Source organism: Amblyraja radiata, chromosome 5 (genome assembly GCF_010909765.2).
Source record: "Amblyraja radiata isolate CabotCenter1 chromosome 5, sAmbRad1.1.pri, whole genome shotgun sequence".
In the NCBI taxonomy this organism is placed as follows: Eukaryota; Metazoa; Chordata; class Chondrichthyes; order Rajiformes; family Rajidae; genus Amblyraja; species Amblyraja radiata.
In genome coordinates, this window is record NC_045960.1 from 36835335 (window position 1) to 36856698 (window position 21364).

Below are 21364 nucleotides of genomic sequence, written 5' to 3' on the forward strand. Positions count from 1 at the left end.
TTCCTTAATCTCTCTCCTGAGACAGTTTGTGACCAAAACCAGCAGAAGCCCTTTCTGCTGCTGTGATGTTGGCATCAAACCAACTTTCCAGACTGGTCCACATTTCCCTTGCTTTCTCCAAGCAAAAATCTATCTCAGCCTTGAATATTTTTAACTCTGACTCCAAGCTCTCGAGAATGGAACTGCAAAGACTCAAAATCCAATAGTTTAAATTCCTCTTAAAACATCTCTTAATTCTGTCTCAGAAGGTGATCTCTCCTATTTATACATTTAACTCACCAAAGAAAACATCCTCTCAGCTTCTATCCTGTCAAGCCTCCTCAAGATCTTTCTTCAATTTATAAACTTAGAACAGATTTCATCTGTTTAAATGAGGACTCTCCCGACGCCGGAGCAACATCACTCGGCGAGAACGTCCTGGAACATCGGGCCTCCGTAGAGGCAACTGTGGAGGCCTCAATGGGCCAGACTATGGGTGAACTGGGGTTGGGGACTGGACTTTGTGCCTTCCCTCATGGTGGGAGCCATTGTGGGGGGATGTTCTATGTGTTTAAGACACTCATTGGTGTTATGTCTGTATTCTTTTTTTGTGTGCTGCAAAATGGCAAAAAGCATTTCACTTCACTACACCTGGGTGTATGTGAATGTAACTAATAAAATACCTTTGATACCTTTAACCTTTTCTCACGAGGATAATCCCTAAAACCAGACACCCCCTCAATTCTACAAATTGGTCCCCGTTTCATAATCTCATGCATATGCATTTCCAATTACCACATATTTTGCACCCAACCAATCAATCACATTAAAAAAAAATCAGTTACCTTCTTGCTACGTTGGAATTTAACAATGCTATGGAATATAAGGGAGGAAGAAAGAATGGCCTTCAAGGCACCCAAACAAATGATATTTATTAAAATTCAACTGCCAATTTTAAAATTGAATTGTAATCTGAGTATTAAAGGAATTTTACCAAATTGTAATTAATCATTGGTAATAAAACCTGACCATAGAAAATATTATAATGGCTGCTTATGTGCAGTGCTCAAATGCTAGTTCCAACTGTTGAAAAAATCCTGCAAAGGCCAACATTGGAAAATCACTTATTTTTATGTAACGAATCTTTGCGTTGATAATAAACGTGACCTTTTAGAAGTTACATGTGGCTTTCAAATATTACACTACTTACTAATCTCATTTGTTCATTGGATATGCTGTCTGTCAGTTGGTACAAGGAGAGTGTGATGATGTGAAAGAAAATGATGATTTGGGTACAGAGGTAATTACGGAAAGATAAATGTAAAAATAGCACATATCGTTTTCTTGGTTCACAGGAAAGCCATCATGAAGTAATTCTGATAACAAAACATTAACTAAAACTTACATTCATAGTACATAATATCCAGGGATTTCAGTGACAAAAATATTCAAGCAGTTTGCGAACTGCTTTAAAGCATAGATGAAACGTAAGAATTAACCTGCACTGCAAAGAATGTGGTCATCATTAAGTTTATTACTTCTCAACAAAATAGTTCTCAACAAAAGGTAATAAATCTCAAATGATACGCTCAAATATTCGGTGTTAATATGATCAGAAAAAAAATCAATATTAAAAATGTATAAATGTAATTTTGCTGACTATGATTACCTCACATCATATTTTAAACTAGTCACACCATCTTCCATTTTTAGATTTATTTTTTTCATTCACTTTGGGAATTCTTTCCACGAGAAGCGCCTGATTTTAGGAAATCAGCTCATCCTTTTTGCTTGGAAAGTTCACGTTTTTCCCATTCTTCCCAACCACCAGGGAAATGTACAGCGCTGAAACACAAAACAATAATCAGTTATTTAATCCCTTGCTACTATGCTATAAGAGAAAAACATTAATTCATGAATGGTATTTATTTGGCTGAATATAGCATCACATCACATCAAAATTTAGGACCTTATATACCTCTAAAAGATCACCTTTCATCCACATGACTATTGGAAAGGCACGGAAAGACGGCACCCGGGACAGGCTGGGTTAGCACCCCAGTCTGTGTCTTTCGTGAGAAAGACACCCAATAAAGCTACGAAAGGCCTAATGAACCACCATGGCCTAAAAATCCATCAGGCGAGAATGAAATTCTCGGAGAAGGAGAAAGAGGTGCAGCGCACAGGCCTGAACCTGGTGAGACGCGTGAGGAGCCCGGCCAGGACTCACCCCACAGAGCCCAGTCCCTCCACGCACGAGAGTCTCCCAACCCTTGCAGAGTAGTTATTAAGATGGCTGATCCGTGGGCGGTTGCTGCTGGGACACAAGTCGGGGCCTGATTAACCCCAGCTGGGTCGCCTGCGCGACAGGTCACATCATTGAGGATGCGCCCCAGTGCATCAAGAAGATGTATATTTTTCACACAGGAATATGGGAAGTGTTAGGGAATCATGAAATAGAGGATGGGGTTTAAGATAAGAAGGGAATGATTTAATATGAACCTGACAGGCAATTTTTTGCACACAGAGGGTAGCGAGTATGTGGAATGAACTGCCAGAGGTAGTTGAGGCAGGTTACCATAACAACAATTAAAAGACATTTGGACAGGTACATGGACAGGAAAGGTTTAGCAGGAAATGGGACAAACAGGGGGAGGTTGGGCCTGTTTTCACGCTGGATATAACTAAAATTCTCGAAAGCACTGAAAATGCTGGATTACTTCTCAAATATGGCAATTGTGCTGGATATGAAGTAATTATCTTACATGAAGATTACACATTTCATACAAGCTAATCGGTATTTCCTAAAATCACACGGCATCCATTTATATAAACAGCCATATAACCGTGATTAGATTACAAAGATATGAGTTTAAAATTTCATCACCCACTTTAAAAATGTGGTTAAGTAAACCAACAGAAGTTTTCAACATTGAACAATAACTGTATTAGCAATTATTGCTCCATTGACTTAGACAATAGACAATAGGTGCAGGAGTAGGCCATTCGGCCCTTCAAGCCAGCACCACCATTCAATGTGATCATGGCTGATCATCCCCAATCAGTACCCCATTCCTGCCTTCTCCCCATATCCCTTGACTCCGCTATCTTTAAGAGCCCTATCTAGCTCTCTTGAAAGCATCCAGAGAACCCGCCTCCACCACCCTCTGAGGGAGAGAATTCCAGATTCACCACTCTCTGTGAGAAAAAGTGTTTCCTCGTCTCATGTGTTTCCTTATGTGATGTTCATAAAGCAACACAAATTTGAGTATCAAAGAGAAGGCTGGAAAATAAAGTTTGAAAGTATTGTTGGAATATGTTTTTCTGTGCTATAGGCTATTGTCTATTCATCTGACTTTATCAGTCAGAGTATTGAGTATAGAAGTTGGGAGGTCATGTTGCAGTTGTATAAGACGTTGGTGAAACCGCATTAAGAATATTGTGTTCAGTTTTGGGCACCATGTTATAGGAAAGATATTGTCAAACTTGAAAGGTTTCAGAAAAGATTTACGAGGATGTAACCAGGACTAGAGCGCGTGAGCTATAGGGAGAGGTTGAGTAGGCTGGGTCTCTATTCCATGGAGCGCAGGAGGATGAGGGGAGATCTTATAGAGGTATACAAAATCATGAGAGGAATAGATCGGGTTGATGCACAGAGTCTTATACCCAGAGTAGGGGAATCAAGGACCAGAGGACATAGGTTAAAGGTGAAGGGGAAAAGATTTAATAGGAATCCGAGGGGTAACTTTTTCACACATAGGGTGGTGGGTGTATGGAACAAGCTGCCAGAGGAGGTAGTTGAGGCTGGGACTATCCCATTGTTTAAGAAACAGTTGGACAGGTACATGGATAGGACAGGTTTGGAGGGTTATGGACCAAATGCAGGCAAGTGGGACTGGGGTAGATGGGACATTGTTGGCCGGTGTGAGCGAGTTGGGGCGAAGGGCTTGTTTCCACGTTGTATTACTTTCTGACTCTATATTGCAACAGGAATCCAAACATTATTTAAAATGGGAAATTAAATATCAGCATTATAAATAAAAAGGAACAAAATCTGCACAGGACTTCCTTACCTTTGTACTCAATTCTTCTTGCCAATAAAGACCAAAACTCAATTTGCTACTTAAATTGCTCACTGTTTCTCTGCATACTGTTTTGTCACCCAAATTTCTCTAACACCATTTGAATGTTCTGCTTTTCTGTTCTCCCCCCTCATTATACTTCAATTATTCACATTTCGTCCACTCGCTTGTCCTTCCTATAATTTTTTCCACAATGTTCTCCTCAAACCCAACTTTGGCTCAAGAGTCTTCGGCAAGGAGGTTGAGGCAAGGAGGCTACATTTGAGTCGGTTGTGTGTTTAATTTAATTTAAATATTTAAACTTGTGATGGCAGGAATGTTATTGCAGTGCATTTGTTGCAGGATGTGGGAATTCAGGGGCAATGCTGATGTCACTGACCACTACACCTGTTGGAACTGTGTCCAGATGCAGCTCAAGGAACCGAGTTAGGGAACTGGAGCAGCGGCTGGATGACCTGCAGTCCATCTGGGACGACAAAAACTTTTGGACAGGACCTACAGCCAGGTCGTCACTCCAAGAGTGTAGGAGGTGCGTCGGATAGAGACGGAAAGAAAAGGGATGAAACGAGTGCAGGAGACCCCGGTGGAAGTACCTCTTGAAAACAGGTACACCCTCTTGGAAGCTGTCTGGGCAGACAACGCTTTCAGTCCGAGCGGCAGACTCGTCTGTGGCTCGAATCCTAGCGCTGAGTCTCAACCAGCGAGACCCACGTCAGGCAGAGCCATTGTGGTGGGTGACTCCATTGGCCGATGTGAGGCAGGAGATTCTGTGGCGACAGGCGAAACTCGAGGATGGTGTGTTGCCTCCCTGGTATCAGGGTCCAAGGCGACAGACTGACTTCAGAACATCCTTGACAGGGAAGGTAAGCAGGCGGAAGTAGTTGTGCATGTAAGCACAAATTATATGGGTAAGAAGTGGAAGTAAGTTCTGCAACGTGAGTATAGAGAACTAGGTAGGAGGCTGAAAAGCAGGACTTCTAGGGTGGTTATCTCTGGTTTGCTTCCAATACCTCGTGCTAGTGAGGGTACGAACAGGGAGATAGGGGACCTGAATATGTGGCTGAGAGGGGCAGGGATTTAGATTTCTAGATCACTGGGATCTCTTCTGGGGCAGGGGTGACCTGTACAAAAGGGACAGGTTCCACCTTAATTGGAAGAGGACCGACATTCTGGCAGGCAGGTTTGCTAGTGCTGTACGGATGGGTTTAAACTAAACAGTGGGGGGGGGGGGGGGGGGGTTAACGGGAAAGAGAGTTTAGGATAGGTCACTTTTAAACTAACAGGGCAGGGGGATGGGAATCAATGCAAGGAGACAGAGGGCCATAAAAGGCAGAAGCAAAAGGTAGAAGGGAGATAAGAAAAACTAACCTGAAAGCTTTGTACCTTAATGCGAGGAGCATTCGAAATAAGATGGATGAATTAAATGAGCAGTTAGTAGTTAAGGAATATGATATATTTGGAATTATTGAGACATGACTCCAGGGTAACCAAGGCTGGAGCTAAACATGCAGGGATATTCTATAAACAGGAAGGATAGACAGAAAGGAAGAGGTGGGTTGGGATTGCTGATTAAAGAGGAGATTAATGCAATAGCAAGGAGAGACATTAGCTTGGATGCTGTAGAATCGGTATGCGAAATAGCCAAGGGCAGAAAATGCTTGTTGGAGTGGCATACAGACCACGAAACAGCAGTAGGGAGGTTGGGGGTAGCATCAAGCAGGAAATTAGGGATGAATGCAGCAAAGGTACAGCGGTTATCATGGGTGATTTTAATCTACATATAATTATGATTTAATGGTGATTTTAATCTACAAATTGAGCCAACCAAATTGGTAAAAGTTCTGGGGAGGAGGATTTCCTGGAATGTATACGGGATGGGTTTTTAAACCACTATGTAGAGGAACCGACTAGAGGGCAGGCCATCCTTGACTGATTGTGATTTACCCCGGGTCGGAGCTAGTCGATTGTGTAATGAGGAAGGATCAGTTAGCGATCTTGTTGTGCAAGGCCCCTTGGTCAACAGTGACCATAATATGATGGAATTCTGCATTAGGATGGAGAGTGACACAGTTAATTCAGAGACTAGGATCCTGAACTGGAATAGAGGAGACCTTGGTATGAGACAGCAGGCACGGAAATCGCTATCAAAACGTGGGCGGACACAATTTCTTGACGGCCGCTTGCGCGCACGCACATGCGCACACACGCGAGGCATCGTCCATGGGCCCTGTGGACGGTAACATCGGGAGCTGACCTGGTTGGTGACCGACTCCAAACTCCAGCAATAGCAGCTTCGCCCGCCCCGAATCGTGGGGCTTCAATCGGCCCGTTCGCAGGGGCTTTCATCGGCCGGCGGGGGCTTCAACATCGGGAGCCTCGATGCAGCAGTTTGATTTTAAGCCTCGCCGGGCACTGAAAGGCCCCGTGAACGGGCCGATTCAGCCCTTAGAAAGCATCTGACAAAGTCCAGATTACAAAACATGGGGGAGGATTGTCCCCCACCTCTAAAAGCATGGGGGGAACGCCCCCCCCCCCCGGGATTTTTGCCCAGGTGAGACAGGAATTGGCTAAGATAGACTGGCAAATTATACTTAAAGGGTACGGTGGAGATGCAATGGCGAAGATTCAATGACTGCATAGATGAACTCCAGAAATTGTTCATCCCTGTCTGGTGAAAAAATAAAACTGGGAAGGCGGCTCAACTGTGGCTGTCATGGGAAGTCAAGGATAATGTTAAAGCCAAGGAAGAGACATATAAATTGGCCAGAAGAAGCGGCAAACCAGAGGACTGGGAGAGATTTAGAACTCAGCAGAGGAGGACAAAGTGGTTAATTAAGAGCGGGGGGAAAAGAGCATGAAAGCTTGCGGGAAATATAAAAACTGACTGTAAAAGTCTCTATAGGTATGTAAAACGGAAAAGTTTTGTTAAGACGAATGTAGGTCCCTTACAGTCAGTGAATTTATAAAGGGAAACAAGGAAATTACAGAACAGTTAAACTTTGGTTCTCTTCACTAAGAAAGACACAAATGAAAACCCTAATACTAGGGGACCGAGGATCTAGTCGGAGGGAGGAACATTACACCGGGTGGAGCTTCGATGGCAGCCTCGCCGTCAGTCTGTCTGTCCTTTTCGTCTTTTTTTTTGTTACTTTTAGTGTGTTTAAAAAGTTTGTGTTAATGATCTGTGGTTTGTTTTAGGTGGGGGGTGGGCGGGGGCGAAACATTTTTTCAATTTCTTACCTTGCCAGAGATGAGATTCTTTTTTCCGGATCGAATCTCCGGTCGCTCTGCGGTCTAACATCTTGGAGCTGGAGGCCTTGCTCGGGACTGACTTTGAGCCCCACCGCGGGGCGTGGATTTAACATCGGAGCTGATTCCTTGCCTGGGATTAACGCTCCAACCGCGGCCTGCGGACTTCGAGGAGTTTGCAGTCTCGGGTTGAGACCGACGTCGGGAAGCTCCAAAAGTCGCACAACGTTCGACTAGCTCCGACCCGGGGTAAATCACCCTGCGTGGGGGAGCTAAGATTCCCCCCCCTGATGCAGGAGCTTGATGGCCCCGATGCTAAGGGAGTAAGATCGTTCCGTCAACCGAAGGTTAGAGGCCCCAGACCGCTGGAGGACAAAGAAGGGAGAGATTGAACTTTTTTTCGCCTTCCATCTATGAGGAATGTGGAGGAGTCACTTTGGTGGATGTTTATATTTAATGTATTTTGTGTGTTCTGTTGCTTTTTATTCGTATCAACATTAGTTAGAAAATGGTGTTAGGTAAACTGTTGGGACTGAAGGCAGATAAATCCCCAGGGCCTGATGGTCTGCATCCCAGAGTACTCAAGGAGGTGGCCCTAGAAATCGTGGATGCAATGTTGCTCATTTTACAATGTTCTCTCGTCTCTGGACTGGAAGGAGGCCAATGAAACTCCACTTTTTAAGAAAGGAGAGAACGTTATAGACCCGGTGGCCTTACATCGGTAGTGGGGAAGATGCTGGAGTCGATTATTAAAGATGTTATTGCAGTGCATTTGGAAAGCATTTACGGGATTGGTCAAAGTCAGCATGGATTTATGAAGGGGAAATCATGCTTGACTAATCTTTTGGAATTTTTTGAGGATGTAACAAGTAAAATGAATAAGGGAGAGCCAGTGAATGTGGTGTATCTGGACTTTCAAAAAGCATTTGACAAGGTTGCACACAAGAGATTAGTGTGCAAAATTAAAGCACATGGTATTGGGGATAGGGTATTGACAAGGATAGAGAACTGTTTGGCAGACAGGAAATAAAGAGTAGGAATTAACGGGTCCTTTTCAGAATGTGCTGCAAGGCTCGATGCGGGGACCCCAGTTGTTTATAATATATATTGATGATTTAGACGAGGGAATTAAATGTAACATTTCTAAGTTTGCAGATAACACAAAGATGGGCGGCACTGTGAGCTGCGAAAAGGATGCTATGAGGCTGCAGGGTGACTTGGATAGGTTGGGTGAGTGCGCAGATGCATGGCAGATGAAGTATGAATGTGGATAAATGTGGGGTTATCCACTTTGGTGGCAAGAACAGGAAGGCAGATTATTATCTGAATGGTGTCAGATTAGGAGAAGGGGAGGTGCAACGAGACCTGGGTGTGTTTGTACATCAGTCACTGAAAGTAAGCATGCAGGTACAGCAGGCAGTGAAGAAAGCCAATGGCATGTTGGCCTTCATTGCAAGAGGATTTGGGATTAGGAACAAGGATGTCCTACTGCTGTTGTACAGGGCCCTGGTGAGACCGCACATGGAATATTGTGTGCAATTTTGGTGTGCAATTTGAGTAAGGACATTATTGCCCTTGAGAGAGTGCAGCGTAGGTTCACCAGGTTAATTTGTTAGAACTGACGTATGATGCAAGAATGGGTCGACTGGGCTTGTATTCGCTGGAATTTACAAGGATGAGAGGGATTTGTTTAGAAACATATAAATTTCTTAGAGGTTTAGACAGGGTAGATGCAGGAAAAATGTTCCCGATGTTGGGGGAGTCAAGAACTAGGGGTCACAGTTTAAGAATAAGGGGTAGACTATTTAGGAATGAGATGAGGAAAAACTTTTTCACCCAGAGAGTTGTGAATCTGTGGAATTCTCTGCCACAGAAGGCAGTGGAGGCTAATTCACTGGATGTTTTCAAGAGAGAATTAGATTTAGCTCTTACAGCTAAGGGAATCAAGGGATATTGGGAAAAAGGCAGAACGGGGTACTGATTTTGAATGATCAGCCATGATCATATTGGCCGAAATGCCTAATCCTGCACCTATTTTCTATTTCTTTGTTTCCAATCGATCACTCTATCGGGAGCAGGCTTGGACATATTACACTTATCTATGGATTAACATGACTGCACATAGCTGAGATTCCAACAGTGATCTCAATTGATTTCCACTGATTACAGCATGCCAATATAAACATGAGCTGTTTATCCCGACTCTATCTTTCCATTATAAATAATATGTTCTGCTTAATTGCATTAGGCTGTATCTTTTGTGTGGTCTCTTTAGAATGCCTCAAAATCCAATGGCTCCCTTTAAACCTAACCTACTAGTCACAGAACTATTTAAAACACTATTTTGCTTTTGACTTAGCTTAATCATATAATGACCCCCCTCCACCCGTCAAGGACATTACTTAATAATGAATTCCTGGAATTTCCCAACAGAAAAGAAATGGCATGTAGTTTCACAATGCTCGTCTCCTTCCTATCTTGAACAGTGGTGCTGTAAATTTCGAAAACAAGGAACTGCTGGTTTATACCAAAAATAGGCGCAAAGTGCTAGAGTAACAGGCGGTTAGGCATCATCGCTGGAATCTGAAGATTAGTCCCAATCCAAAACATCACCCACCCTTTTTCTCCAGAAATGCTGCCTGACCGCTGAGTTACTTGCATTGTAAATATTGTTCTGTAACAGTCTATGAATTCAGTCCTATTCCAGCACTTTGATCGAGGTAAAAGTAAACAAAAAAAACCCAATAACTGAGTTGTTGGTACTGTACTCACCTACTGTACCCTAAAAATGCAGCAGTATCTAAAGCTTTTTTGCTCCGGACTCCTGCCAAACATGAAAATACAATTTTATCCGACGTCGTTGGCATTAGCCCATTGTATGTCTCCGTAAAACTTTTGGGATCCAAATGTAAGGCATGTTCCACTTGGTCAACTTTAGGCAAATGAGATAAAAAGAGTAAACATTTCAACTAATATAATATCTGTAAAACAGTGATGATATTTTTGTTTAAAAAAAATCACCACATATCGAAGACAATGCTTTGTTTCCTGCTCACCACTGGCTACTTTCAAACAGATTGAATTTTATTGCAAAAATAAGTAAAAATAAGTCTTTCATATTTATTTATGTAAAGGTAGGGATGTAAAATTCCAGATGTGAAACATTGTCAACACACCAAACATTACAAGTAAAACCATGCATATTCCAAAGACATCTCTCAATAATAGTGCCCTATGTGGCTTCATCATATTATATTTGAAAATGCCAATCTGAAAGGCATTAAGAAATGTTGGTAGCACTGAAATTTACTAAGCACACCCAAATGCAGTTAAATTAATGAAACAATTGGGTTCTAATGAAAATCCTGAATCTATTCTATAAAGCTATGCTTAGAGAATTTGCTAATACACTATCATAAGCAATAGGCTACTACAATATTTATTCTCATTCTTGCAGATGACCATCTAAAATTTTAGCTTTCTTATCCACAAATCGCACAAGTATTTTCCTGCTCTTGGTCTAATTTGGCACAGTTTACCTTTGCAATGATGTGTGCCAGGCACGTGCCGTGAGTAATTACTCAAGGTAGGCAGTAAGTCGGCACAGATTGTTCTCCTCTCCGTAAAATAAAAAAAAGAAAGTAACAATTCAATTTGCCCAAGGCTTCCAAATCTCCTTCATTCTGAATGGGTGGGGGGTGGAGGGTGACAGCAGGTGGAGAGGTGGAGGGAAAAACGGGAGCACACCGGGACAAGTTGAATCAGTTGTGATCTTATTGAATGACAATACTAGTTTATGGGACTAATTGGGGGGAGAGTTCCTTTCACAGCGTGTGGGGAGTCTGACCAGGGGTAAAGTTGCGGGGAGGGCAGCAGTGTTGAGAAGGAGGGGATCGGGGATCATGCCAGTAACCCACTCACTCACCACAGCCGCGGCGCTCCGGGCGCGGTATCATCGCATTGTGGCCGGGGAGGGAAGCAGCTCGGATGGCTGCGAGCGGCCGCCGGGACCTCAGCGCTTTCTGCCGGCCCGCTCACCTCTGGCAGTGCTCTCCGTCTGAACAGTGAGGTGACCAGCTCAAGAGCAAAGATCATAGAGCGGAGCGGGTCAGCGGGTGATGGATAACAGGGCAGTGGACACTCCTGTGTCAGCGCGAACATGGGACCAATTGTGGTTACTCGCGCTGACACATGGAGTAAGCTCCACCGCCCGCTGACCCGTTCTTGAGTTGGTTGCTGGCATGATCCCCGCCCGCTGACCCGTTCTTGAGTTGGTTGCTGGCATGATCCCCGGCCCCCTCCTTCTCAACGCTCCTACCCTCCTGCAACTTTACCGCTGGCCAGACTCCCACACGCTGTGAAAGGAACTCTTCCCCCCCTTCCCCCCCCCCCCCCAGCGGCGCTGTCCTTTTACAGCCGCTTCCCACTTTACAGCCGCTTGCGCTGTACGCAGTCCACGATGCAAAGGCAGATTTTCAGCTGCCTTCAGCTGCCCTTGTTGTGGCCTTGAAACAGCATCGACGGCACGTGAGCTGCACAGACTTTCGCGTATTACATGTACTGCGCATGAAAGGCACGGAGAATTATGCCTACCTAAGAGATCGATCTCTTAGGTAGGCATAATTTTCCCGTGCCTTTACTATTTATATTTAATAATTATCATTTTATAATTTTAGTCAAGGTAGGCAGTGCCTACCTTGCCTACCCTGACGGCACGTGCCTGATGTGTGCTCTTATTTTTCTGTTCTACAATCCCCTTGAAAACAATCTTTCAGATGTTATGCATCTTTTAAACTTCAAGGAGATTCACATGTTGCTCTCCTTTCAAGACTGAACACTTTTAGCAATTTAGTTATTCCTCATGGAATCATATTTCTCATGTATTGGTTTCTATTATATCTCACTGGCCATGGCACACGTGGATAAAATTGATAATTATTGCTTGATAAAGATGCATTAATTAAAGTCATGATCCACTAAGCCAGCAGTGACCAGATCTGTACCTGATACTCTAGGTCAGTGGTTCCCAACCTTTTTCAGCTCACGGCCCCCTTGGGATCTTTTAATTTTTCTGTGGCCCCCCCTGACATTATTAGCGGAAAAAAAGTACTTCAATATTATAATACCTTCCATAAAAATATCAGTGTCTATTAATTGCACATATATTCTCTTTTATTCTATTCCACAAACATCAAAAATATTTCAACTACATAGATTTAAATTTATTAGAACAGGAATTTAGGAGGCAACAGGGTGGTAGCTCCCTGTGAACCTGTGGCCCCCTAAATCCCAAAAATGTTCTGTGGCCCCCCTGAAATTTGCCATGGCCCCAGGTTGGGAATCACTGCTCTAGGTAATGCCTGATAATGTTATTGTATAACTTCAGCATTAGCTCAGTGATTCAAACTTAAATAATTTGGCAACACATCCAGTTCATTCAATACAATTTCATGCATTTCAGATATTCCCAATATATTTGTTATGTAAATTACAATATACCAACAGATGGTTCACATCCATAATGGTATACTTACGTGGTACATTTATAGAGCCAGGAATTTGCCCATATTCCGTGAGCTCCCAGGGTTCTCGGACATCGATCAAAAATATTTTGTTTGATTTCAGCAGCTTTTTTAATTCCTGGTAGGAGACGGTCTCAGAGAGACCCACACAGACACTGCTATAGGTTTTGGGTTGGCTTAGGGAAATGGGAGCTAAATAACAAAAATGAACAAAAAGTTTCATAACTTTAAATTACATTTGTTATTTCATATGGTCGATTGCAAATGTGGCAATACAAACTAAGAAGCTTTGTCAATATCAGAGCTCACTTGATGACCAAAATACAATGAAAAACAGAGCATTATATAAAAGAGCATTTAATCACAAATTTATAAATAATAATTAGGAAGGCAATTTTTATTGTATGGCAATTGGTATATTGACAACAGATACTATGACTTTAGAAATGTGCATCAGAAATTAAACTAAATCTTGGAAATATTCAGCAGATCAGGCAGTATTTGTTGAGGGTTAAAATTTTAGCAGTTCCAAAACGTTGTTAGACTGAAGTACTGGCCCACGCTTTGCTTGGGTATGGCAGCAGTTCTTCGGTGAACTGTGCACCTTTACCTGCACAAATTCCAGAAAGTTCAGCACTTCTGCACCTGGGTGTTTGAATGCAGAAGAACAGTTCATTGAATGATTCATGTCAGCGAATGTGTCACTACATTATGCTGCTGAAACATGGGTTTGCTGGGACCTTCCCAATGTCTAAGCTGACAAATGACTTGGATGTTTGTTGTTAGGTTAGAACCAGGACAGAACAGCAAATCCTTCATGTGGAGTGGAGAGAATACGACTGGGAAAAAAATATATTAAGTGATGAACAAAATACTGCGGACTTCTGTGGAGCCCACTGGAGACTTCAGTGGGCTCAATGAACGCTTACGTAAGTGCGGGTTTACATAATTTGCCTGTCGAGGAGTGCCTGTATTCAAGTTTGCTGCTGTTACAAATCTGGGTGGATATGAGGAGGAAGTAGAGATGCTGGGGGGGGGGGGGGGGGGCCTCAGCGTGGTGGAGTCAGCTCACCAGACTACTATGTCACCTCCCTTGTCAGCAGGTTTGATGATAATGTCAGGGCTCCAGTGGCAGTTGTCGGGGAGGCTGGGTCGGCAGTCGATGAGGTTGCTGGCTGTCGAGGTCGGCCGCATGGGAGCCGGAGGATGCGTCGCCGAGAACAAAAGAGGACTTGGCGTGGAGGAATCGCCGTGAGGGGGTAATAACAAAGGAGGACCTTGCACAGGATACTTTGTAACTTTATCAGTGCCCTTTGTGTGGCAACTCTTTGCATACCTTGGTTATGCAAAACAAAGAATATCACTGTGACTTATCACATGTGATAATAAAATTCATTCATTCATTCAAGTAAGTCATTATTTCTAATACTGAGCCCAAAGCACTAATTTCTCAGTATCTCGCATAACTGTCTGCCAACCCAAAAGGCCCATTCAATTCTACTGTTTAAATATCATCTAATTTTTAGCCCTTCCCCAATCTGCACACTAATCTCTATTGCGGGACTTATCTGTATGTCTGTTAAAACACAGTTTCCCTCTTATAAGTCCATAATGTCAAAATTTGAAAAGTGACACACAATGGGGAGGCTGTTCCTTGGAGGGTAAACTGGGGTCACCAGGCTTCAAACTGGAAACAAAGTTATCTGGTCGATTAGTGAATGGGAACAACTATGGCGTTGGCCTTCATAATGAGAGGAATTGGGTATAGGAGCAAAGAGGACCTTCTGCAGTTGTACAGGGCCCTATTGAGACCACACCTGGAGTATTGTGTGCAGTTTTGGTTTCCTAATTTGAGGAAGGACATTCCTGCTATTGAGGGAGTGCAGCGTAGGTTCGCGAGGTTAATTCCCGGGATGGCGGGGCTGTCATATGATGAAAGAATCGAGCGACTGGGCTTGTATAAACTGGAATTTAGAAGGATGAGAGGGTATCTTATAGAAACATATAACATTATTAAGGGACTGGACAGGCTAGAGGCAGGAAACATGTTCCCGATGGTGGGGGAGTCAAGAGCCAGGAGCCAGTGTAAGAATAAGAGGTAAGCCATTTAGAACTGAGATGAGGAAAAACATTTTTCACTCTGAGAGTTGTGCATCTGTGAAATTCTCTGCTCAGAAGGCACTGGAGGCCGATCACAGGATGTATTTAAAAGAGTTAGATAGGGCTAACGGAATCAAGGGATATGGGGAGAAGGCAGGAACGGGGTTCTGATTGTGGATGATCAACCATGATCGTATTGAATGGCGGTGCTGGCCCGAAGGGCCGGATGGCCTACACCTGCACCTATTGTCTATGTATCTATATATGTAATTAGAGGCTGGGAATATAGCGATCCGATCAGTGAGATCCCTCTCAATGTAGTTTTACAAGTTTCTTCTATCAAATATATAGGTATGTTGCAAAGCCTACCTGAAGCGTCGCTGAAAATCTGTCGCTGCGGGTGTGCGCGATTTTGGCGCCGTTTAGAGGGGGCGGGTTTAAAACGCGATTTTCTCTAGGCTGTTCCAATCGAAGATGTTCAGCCTAGTAAATTATTAACGAAAAATCGCTGAAAGACCCCGTCGCAAAAGCTATTATTAGTTTTAAAGGCCTTGAATAATAGTTATAGTAGTTTAAAAATCAATCTATAAACCCGCGACCACCAGCAACTGCAGGGTCTCATAAAGCAGACAACTGAAGGTAGGCTGTATATTTTTACATTAAAAAGGGCTTCTTAAGATCCCTTTATACAAAGTTTAATATTGCGAGTAGCTCATTTTGGGCCCATTATATCCCGCATTATTTTTCTGGGCATTTGGGGGCACAAATCTACCGCAATGTGAACGTTCTAAACCAGCGCGTTCCACAGGATCCCACTAGAAAGCTGATTTAAAATGGGCATTTATTTACAGCAATTGAACACCGAATTCCTTCCATTTGGCCTATAAATTAATGTAAATGAGATTTAAAAATCATGTTTTATTGTGAATTATTTGGACATTTAGCTATTTAAAAATGTTAATCATTTATTAAGAAATGGATAGATGTTTAGATCTAGTAATTGAAGTCTGAAATTAGCTACAATTAGGTAACTAACTAATTATATGCTTTAATTTCAGGTCATCCAAGTAAGATCTTCCCATCTCCCCCCATGTCTGCCTTCCGCAAAGACTGCTCCCTCCGCAACTCCCTCGTCAATTCTTCCCTTCCCTCCCGCACCACCCCCTCCCCGGGCACTTTCCGTTGCAACCGCAAGAAATGCAACACCTGTCCCTTCACCTCCCCCCTCGACTCCATTCAAGGTCCCAAGCAGTCGTTCCAGGTGCGACAAAGGTTCACCTGTATCTCCTCCAACCTCATCTACTGCATCCGCTGCTCTAGATGTCAGCTGATTTACATCGGTGAGACCAAGCGTAGGTTGGGCGATCGTTTCGCCGAACACCTCCGCTCAGTCCGCAATAACCTACCTGACCTCCCGGTGGCTCAGCACTTCAACTCCCCCTCCCATTCCCAATCCGACCTCTCTGTCCTGGGTCTCCTCCATTGCCAGAGTGAGCAACAGCGGAAATTGGAGGAACAGCACCTCATATTCCGTCTGGGGTCCTTGCGTCCTTATGGCATTAACATTGAATTCTCCCAATTTGGCTAGCCCGTGCTGTCTCCTCCCCTTCCTTAACCCTCTAGCTGTCTCCTCCCACCCTCCCGCCCTCAGGCTCCTCCTCCTCCTCCCCTTTTCCTTCTTTCTTTCCCCACCCCCCATCAGTCTGAAGAAGGGTTTCGGCCCGAAACGTCGCCTATTTCCTTCGCTCCATAGATGCTGCTGCACCCGCTGAGTTTCCCCAGCAATTGTGTGTACCTAAGATTATTTTATATTTGTTTCAGAATGCTTCAATCTATGATAACTGAAAATTTCATTCAGTTCTCTTAATTTTTAAGAAAGTTATGGGCTTTTGACTGTTCACGATCACAGCTTTTTTGTTATGTCCATAGAAAATCAATAGGGAACAAGCTGCTCATTTCCGAGTATGAAAATGGCCATAGCTTTTTAAATACTTGAGATATGAAAGTGAATTAGGTGTCAAATTAAACTTATTTTTATGCTTTATCTGATGGGATAAATTGCAGACTTGATTTTTAAAATGTCAAAATTTTGTGACATTGCTAAAATATACACACTGACTGTTTCTCTGGTTTATTATATAGTTTACATTGCACTATGTTTACATATTCTGTTGTGCTGTGCAAGTAAGAATGTAATTGTTCCATCTGGGACATATGACAATAAAACATTCTTGACTTGTCTCCGTTTGGGTGGAGACGAGGAATCTTGAGATGTTGCCTGTCCCGCTGAGTTACTCCAGCATTTTGAGTCTCCCATAGGTGCGGCCTGACCTGACCTTCCAGCATGTTATGTTATCTGCATGGGTTTACACAATGAGTGAGGCTCAGGCCCCTCTCTTTACTCACCCCAACACCTCCTTTGCTGGCGGCACATTTCCACAGCACATCCCCGGCTCACTGTCCGCAGTAGCAGCGCCGTCACCAAGCCGACCACGCCGGCCATGACTCCTGGAACCACTCACGACCCGCCCGGACCCAGACGAATCCTCCCCCCCAACCCCACCCCACTCGGATAGGCTCGGCCAGGACATGCTCGACAACAAGCTCGACTCGGGCAAGCTCGGCTCCCCGCCCGGACACACACGACTCGGGCTCTCCCCACTCGGACAAGCTCGGCCGGACTCGGCTCAGATCGGCTCCGCCCAGCCGCGCTTCGGGAGCGGGCTGTGAGCGCATGCGCGGGCGATTGGGACCGGCCTGGAGCTGAGTCGGAACGGGCGACGAGCGCATGCGTGGAGCCGGCGTCGACCACCTGACGGAGCAAGCGGTGAGCGCATGCGCGGGAGAGCGGAACTAGCCTGCAGCCGAGGATCATGTCCACCTGACGGAGCGGGCGCATGCGCGGATCCGAGGGCCGGCGTGCTCCAAGCGGTCACATCGCTGCCTCTGCGGGAAGGCGGAGAGGTTGTGGTCGAGGCCCAGGCTCAGGCCCAGGCTCTTTCCTTCCTGACTCCCCTCCCCGGAACCGCGCTCTGTGACTTCTCTTCCGGGAACACGACATCTAGTACCGAGTCAGCGAGCGGCGGCTGTGGTCCAGTGAATCCGTGCCCGGGCACCGAGAACAGGCTCAGGGGTCCCAGCCCCTGCAGTCGGTGAGTGAGTCGCAAGGGTCTCGACCCCCATTCCTTCTCCCAGAGATGTTGCCTGTCCCGCTGAGTTACTCCAGCATTTTGGCCAACGCATAGCTGTCAGGCAGGCAGCATAATACAAACTGCACAGTTTGAAGGCAACACTGCACATAAAATCAACGTGGTTTATTTAATCTGGACCATTTATCGTGACTGAATTAAATCTAATTGTTATGAGATTTAAAAAAAATCAAGCTGCTCTGCCACCTTGATTTTGTATCCAGACCATGGCCCTGTGTGTTCTCGTTCAAGTGGCCACGACTAATATGTTGACTATAATTGCAATAACGTTCTAACGTCCATACTGACATATCGCTGTGAAGTTTTAGGTGCTCTGATGAAATGTTAACAAACTGTGTAGTGACATGTTTCGTTTTCTGAATTTTATTAATTCACATGATTTGAACGTCTTGACCTCCCATTGGCCAATGTTGATTTCCTTCTCAAGTGTGTTATTCCTGGGCTATTTTGGAAGTTGGGTAGGAATAATTGAGTCACAGATATGTTGGCAGATATAGGAAGATTTATTTCCTCAAAGGATATGAATGAATCCGGTGGATTTTTGACAGTCTATCTTCATTCATATCCTTTGAGGAAATAAATCTTCAGACGATTTACTTGGGTTAAAATCCTTCAGCAAATGACTGTGAGGGTGGACACTATCTCTGAATCACATTCCTAAATCCCTGGAATACTGATCTCACTAACTGATGTTTTTAAAAATCTCCCATGCTGCTCCTCTCAACTGCTCGAAGATAGCAGGGTATTTTCACATACCTTCCCTCTTAACTACCTAATGTACCTATCTATATAGGGATCTTGGCATCAACATCCATTTCAAGATCTCTCTGACCACCTTCTCAGCTCTGTATCATCATTTATCCATTTGTCTTGTTACTCTCCCCTTGTTTATTGTCTCATACTGTGTTAGTCCCTGGATATTAGGCCACTCCTTGAGTCACCCCCCTCGGCACTTGAGGGACAGGGACGGTGGTCTGCTGACGTGTTTTCTGGTCCTGCTCGGGAATGATCTCTGTGTTTTCTCCTGCTTCATTAAAGGACTTCTGAACCTTTTCCTGATCTTGTCCAGGCCACTACAATACGTCTGGAGGAATTTCATGTGATTTTTGCTCGAACATAATCGATTCCCGATATAAGCTTTAACTTGGTGGATTGGTCCACATAGAAGAACTCTGCTGCAAACATAAATGAGTATGTCGCTACCATCACAGAATTCGTCAGAAAGTGTGTGGAGGAACGTGTGCCCAGAAAAGATGATACAAGTGTTCCCCAACTGGAAATCATGGATGAACTCTGAGATCCATTCCCAGCTGCAGTCTCATTCTGTAGCGCTCACATCAAAGGATCTGTGAAGTAGAAGAAATGTATTTAGGATGTTCGCAAAGCCATCAAGGATGCCAAAGGGGAATTCAGGGCAAAGTCAGTCAGGGAATAACCACATGGACACCCGTTGATTGTGGCAAGGCTTGCATGCTATAACGGACTACAAAGTGAAATCAGGCAGTATCGCTGACAACAACACATCTCTCCACAGCGTTCAAGATATTCTATGCTCACTTTCAACAGAATGTAAGTGGAATAATGTCATCCGCTCCAACCGTCTCGGGTGTTCATATACCAACGGTCACTGTTGCAGATGTCAGAATGGCCTTCCTGAGAGTGAACATGCAGAATACAACTGGCCGAGATGGAGCTGCCAGCAGGGCTCTGAGGATCTGCTCAGACCAATTGGCAGAAGTATTCAGATATCTTTAACCTCGCTCTATTTGATTTTCCCATCTATTTTAAGAAGGCCACTAGCATGCCAGGACTAAAGAAAAGCAAGGCCAGTATCTGGCATCCAACATCATAAAGTGCTTTGAGAAATACAGGTGCAGGAGTAGGTCATTCGGCCCTTCAAGCCAGTACCGCCATTCAATATGATCATGGTGGATCATCTAAAATCAGTACCCTGTTCCTGCTTTTCCCCATATCCCTTGATTCCTTGAGCCCTAAGAGCTAATCATGGTGCACATTAACTTCTGCCTCCCAGGCAACCTTTATCCACTGCAGTTGGCCTGTCGTCGCCAGCATCCTGGCCCTTCACTCACTGAAACATTTGGATAACAAAGACCTCAATATAAGACTTCTATTTATTGACCATCCCTCCACCTTCAACTCCATAATCCCAACCAAACTCATCTCCATCATAGGAGTCAGCAACTCCTCCGCAACTGGATCCTCAACGTCCAGACATTGACCATAACCAATGAGCATAGGTGACAAAGCATGATTCCTCATCTTCCTTGACTTCTTCATCCACAGACCACAGTCTGTTCGAATTGGCAGAAATACTTCTTCCTCATTAACACTCAGTACAGGAGCACCTCAAGGCTGCGTGCTCAGCTCCCGTTCAACTCACTCTACACTCATGACTGTGTAACCAGACACAGTGCGAACTCTGTTGTTGGACGAATTGCAGATGGTGATGTCAGAGCATAGAAGTGAGATCGACCGATTGACCAAATGGTGCCAGCATTTCAATATCAGTAAAACCAATGAACTGATTGTGAACTTTTGAAGAGGAAGGATGAGGACCCACAATCCTGTTTATATGGTGTAGAGAGTCAAAAACTTCAAATTCCTGGGCGTACATATTTCCGAAGATCTTTCCTGGACCCAGCACACTGATGCAATAATAAATAAAGCACATCAACGCCTCTACTTCCTGAGAAGATTACAGAGATTCGGTATGCCAGAGAGGATTCTCTTGAACCTCTACAGGTGTACAGTAGAGAGTATATTGACTGGTTGCATCGTGGCCTGGTTTGGCAACTTGAACGTCCAGGAGTGGAAAAGACTGCAAAAAGTTGTGAACACTGCCCAGTCCATCACTGGCGCTGACCTCCCCACAAAAAAGGCAGCCAGCATCAACCCACACTATCCTGGCCACGCAGTCATTTCACCCCTGCCATCGGGAAGAAGGTACAGGAGCCTGAAAACTGTAATGTCTAGGTTCAGGAACAGCTTCTTCCGTACAGCCATCAGGCTATTAAACACTACAACCTCAATTAAACTCTGAACTGCAATAGATTATTATTATTATTGCACTGCTATTGTTTGTTTTTTGAGTATATGTATGTGTGTACACCATTTTTCTCATTTATCATATTGTTTACAGTGTACTATGTTTACATATTCTGTTGTGCTGCAGCAAGTAAGAATTTCATTGTTCTATCTGGGA

At 44.2% G+C, this 21364-nt stretch overlaps 2 protein-coding genes across 4 annotated transcripts in view; one reads left to right on the top strand and one right to left on the bottom strand.

Annotated features, from left to right (window-relative positions):
- Window positions 1-1094: 1094 nt before the first annotated feature.
- Window positions 1095-17628, bottom strand: tstd3 (thiosulfate sulfurtransferase like domain containing 3). The gene is made up of 4 exons (XM_033021030.1): window positions 17339-17628; window positions 12845-13024; window positions 10083-10242; window positions 1095-1824 (listed from the first exon to the last, which is right to left on the bottom strand). Exons 1-4 carry the CDS (start codon window positions 17433-17435, stop codon window positions 1758-1760), a joined length of 504 nt encoding a protein of 167 aa, XP_032876921.1. The 5' UTR covers window positions 17436-17628; the 3' UTR covers window positions 1095-1757.
- Window positions 17629-17781: 153 nt separating this feature from the next.
- The window catches only part of usp45 (ubiquitin specific peptidase 45), a 95357-nt gene continuing 91774 nt past the window's right edge, over window positions 17782-21364 (top strand). For 2 of the 3 annotated variants that reach the window (XM_033021031.1, XM_033021033.1), the window contains exon 1: window positions 17796-18084. The gene's annotated coding sequence lies outside the window, so the exon portion shown is untranslated. Of the gene's footprint in view, window positions 18085-21364 lie in introns of all 3 variants that reach the window. The other variant, XM_033021032.1, reaches the window with a different exon arrangement.

What these genes read in the sequence shown, in the direction of transcription:
- tstd3 (XM_033021030.1), bottom strand. Translation starts at nt 17,435, where the DNA reads ATGGCCGGCGTGGTCGGCTTGGTGACGGCGCTGCTACTGCGGACAGTG. An exon ending in CCAGCAAAGGAGGTGTTGGG is followed by an intron (nt 13,025 to 17,338) that starts GTGAGTAAAGAG and finishes TTTGTTATTTAG; the next exon opens with CTCCCATTTCCCTAAGCCAA. An exon ending in TGGCTCTATAAATGTACCAC is followed by an intron (nt 10,243 to 12,844) that starts GTAAGTATACCA and finishes ATTTGCCTAAAG; the next exon opens with TTGACCAAGTGGAACATGCC.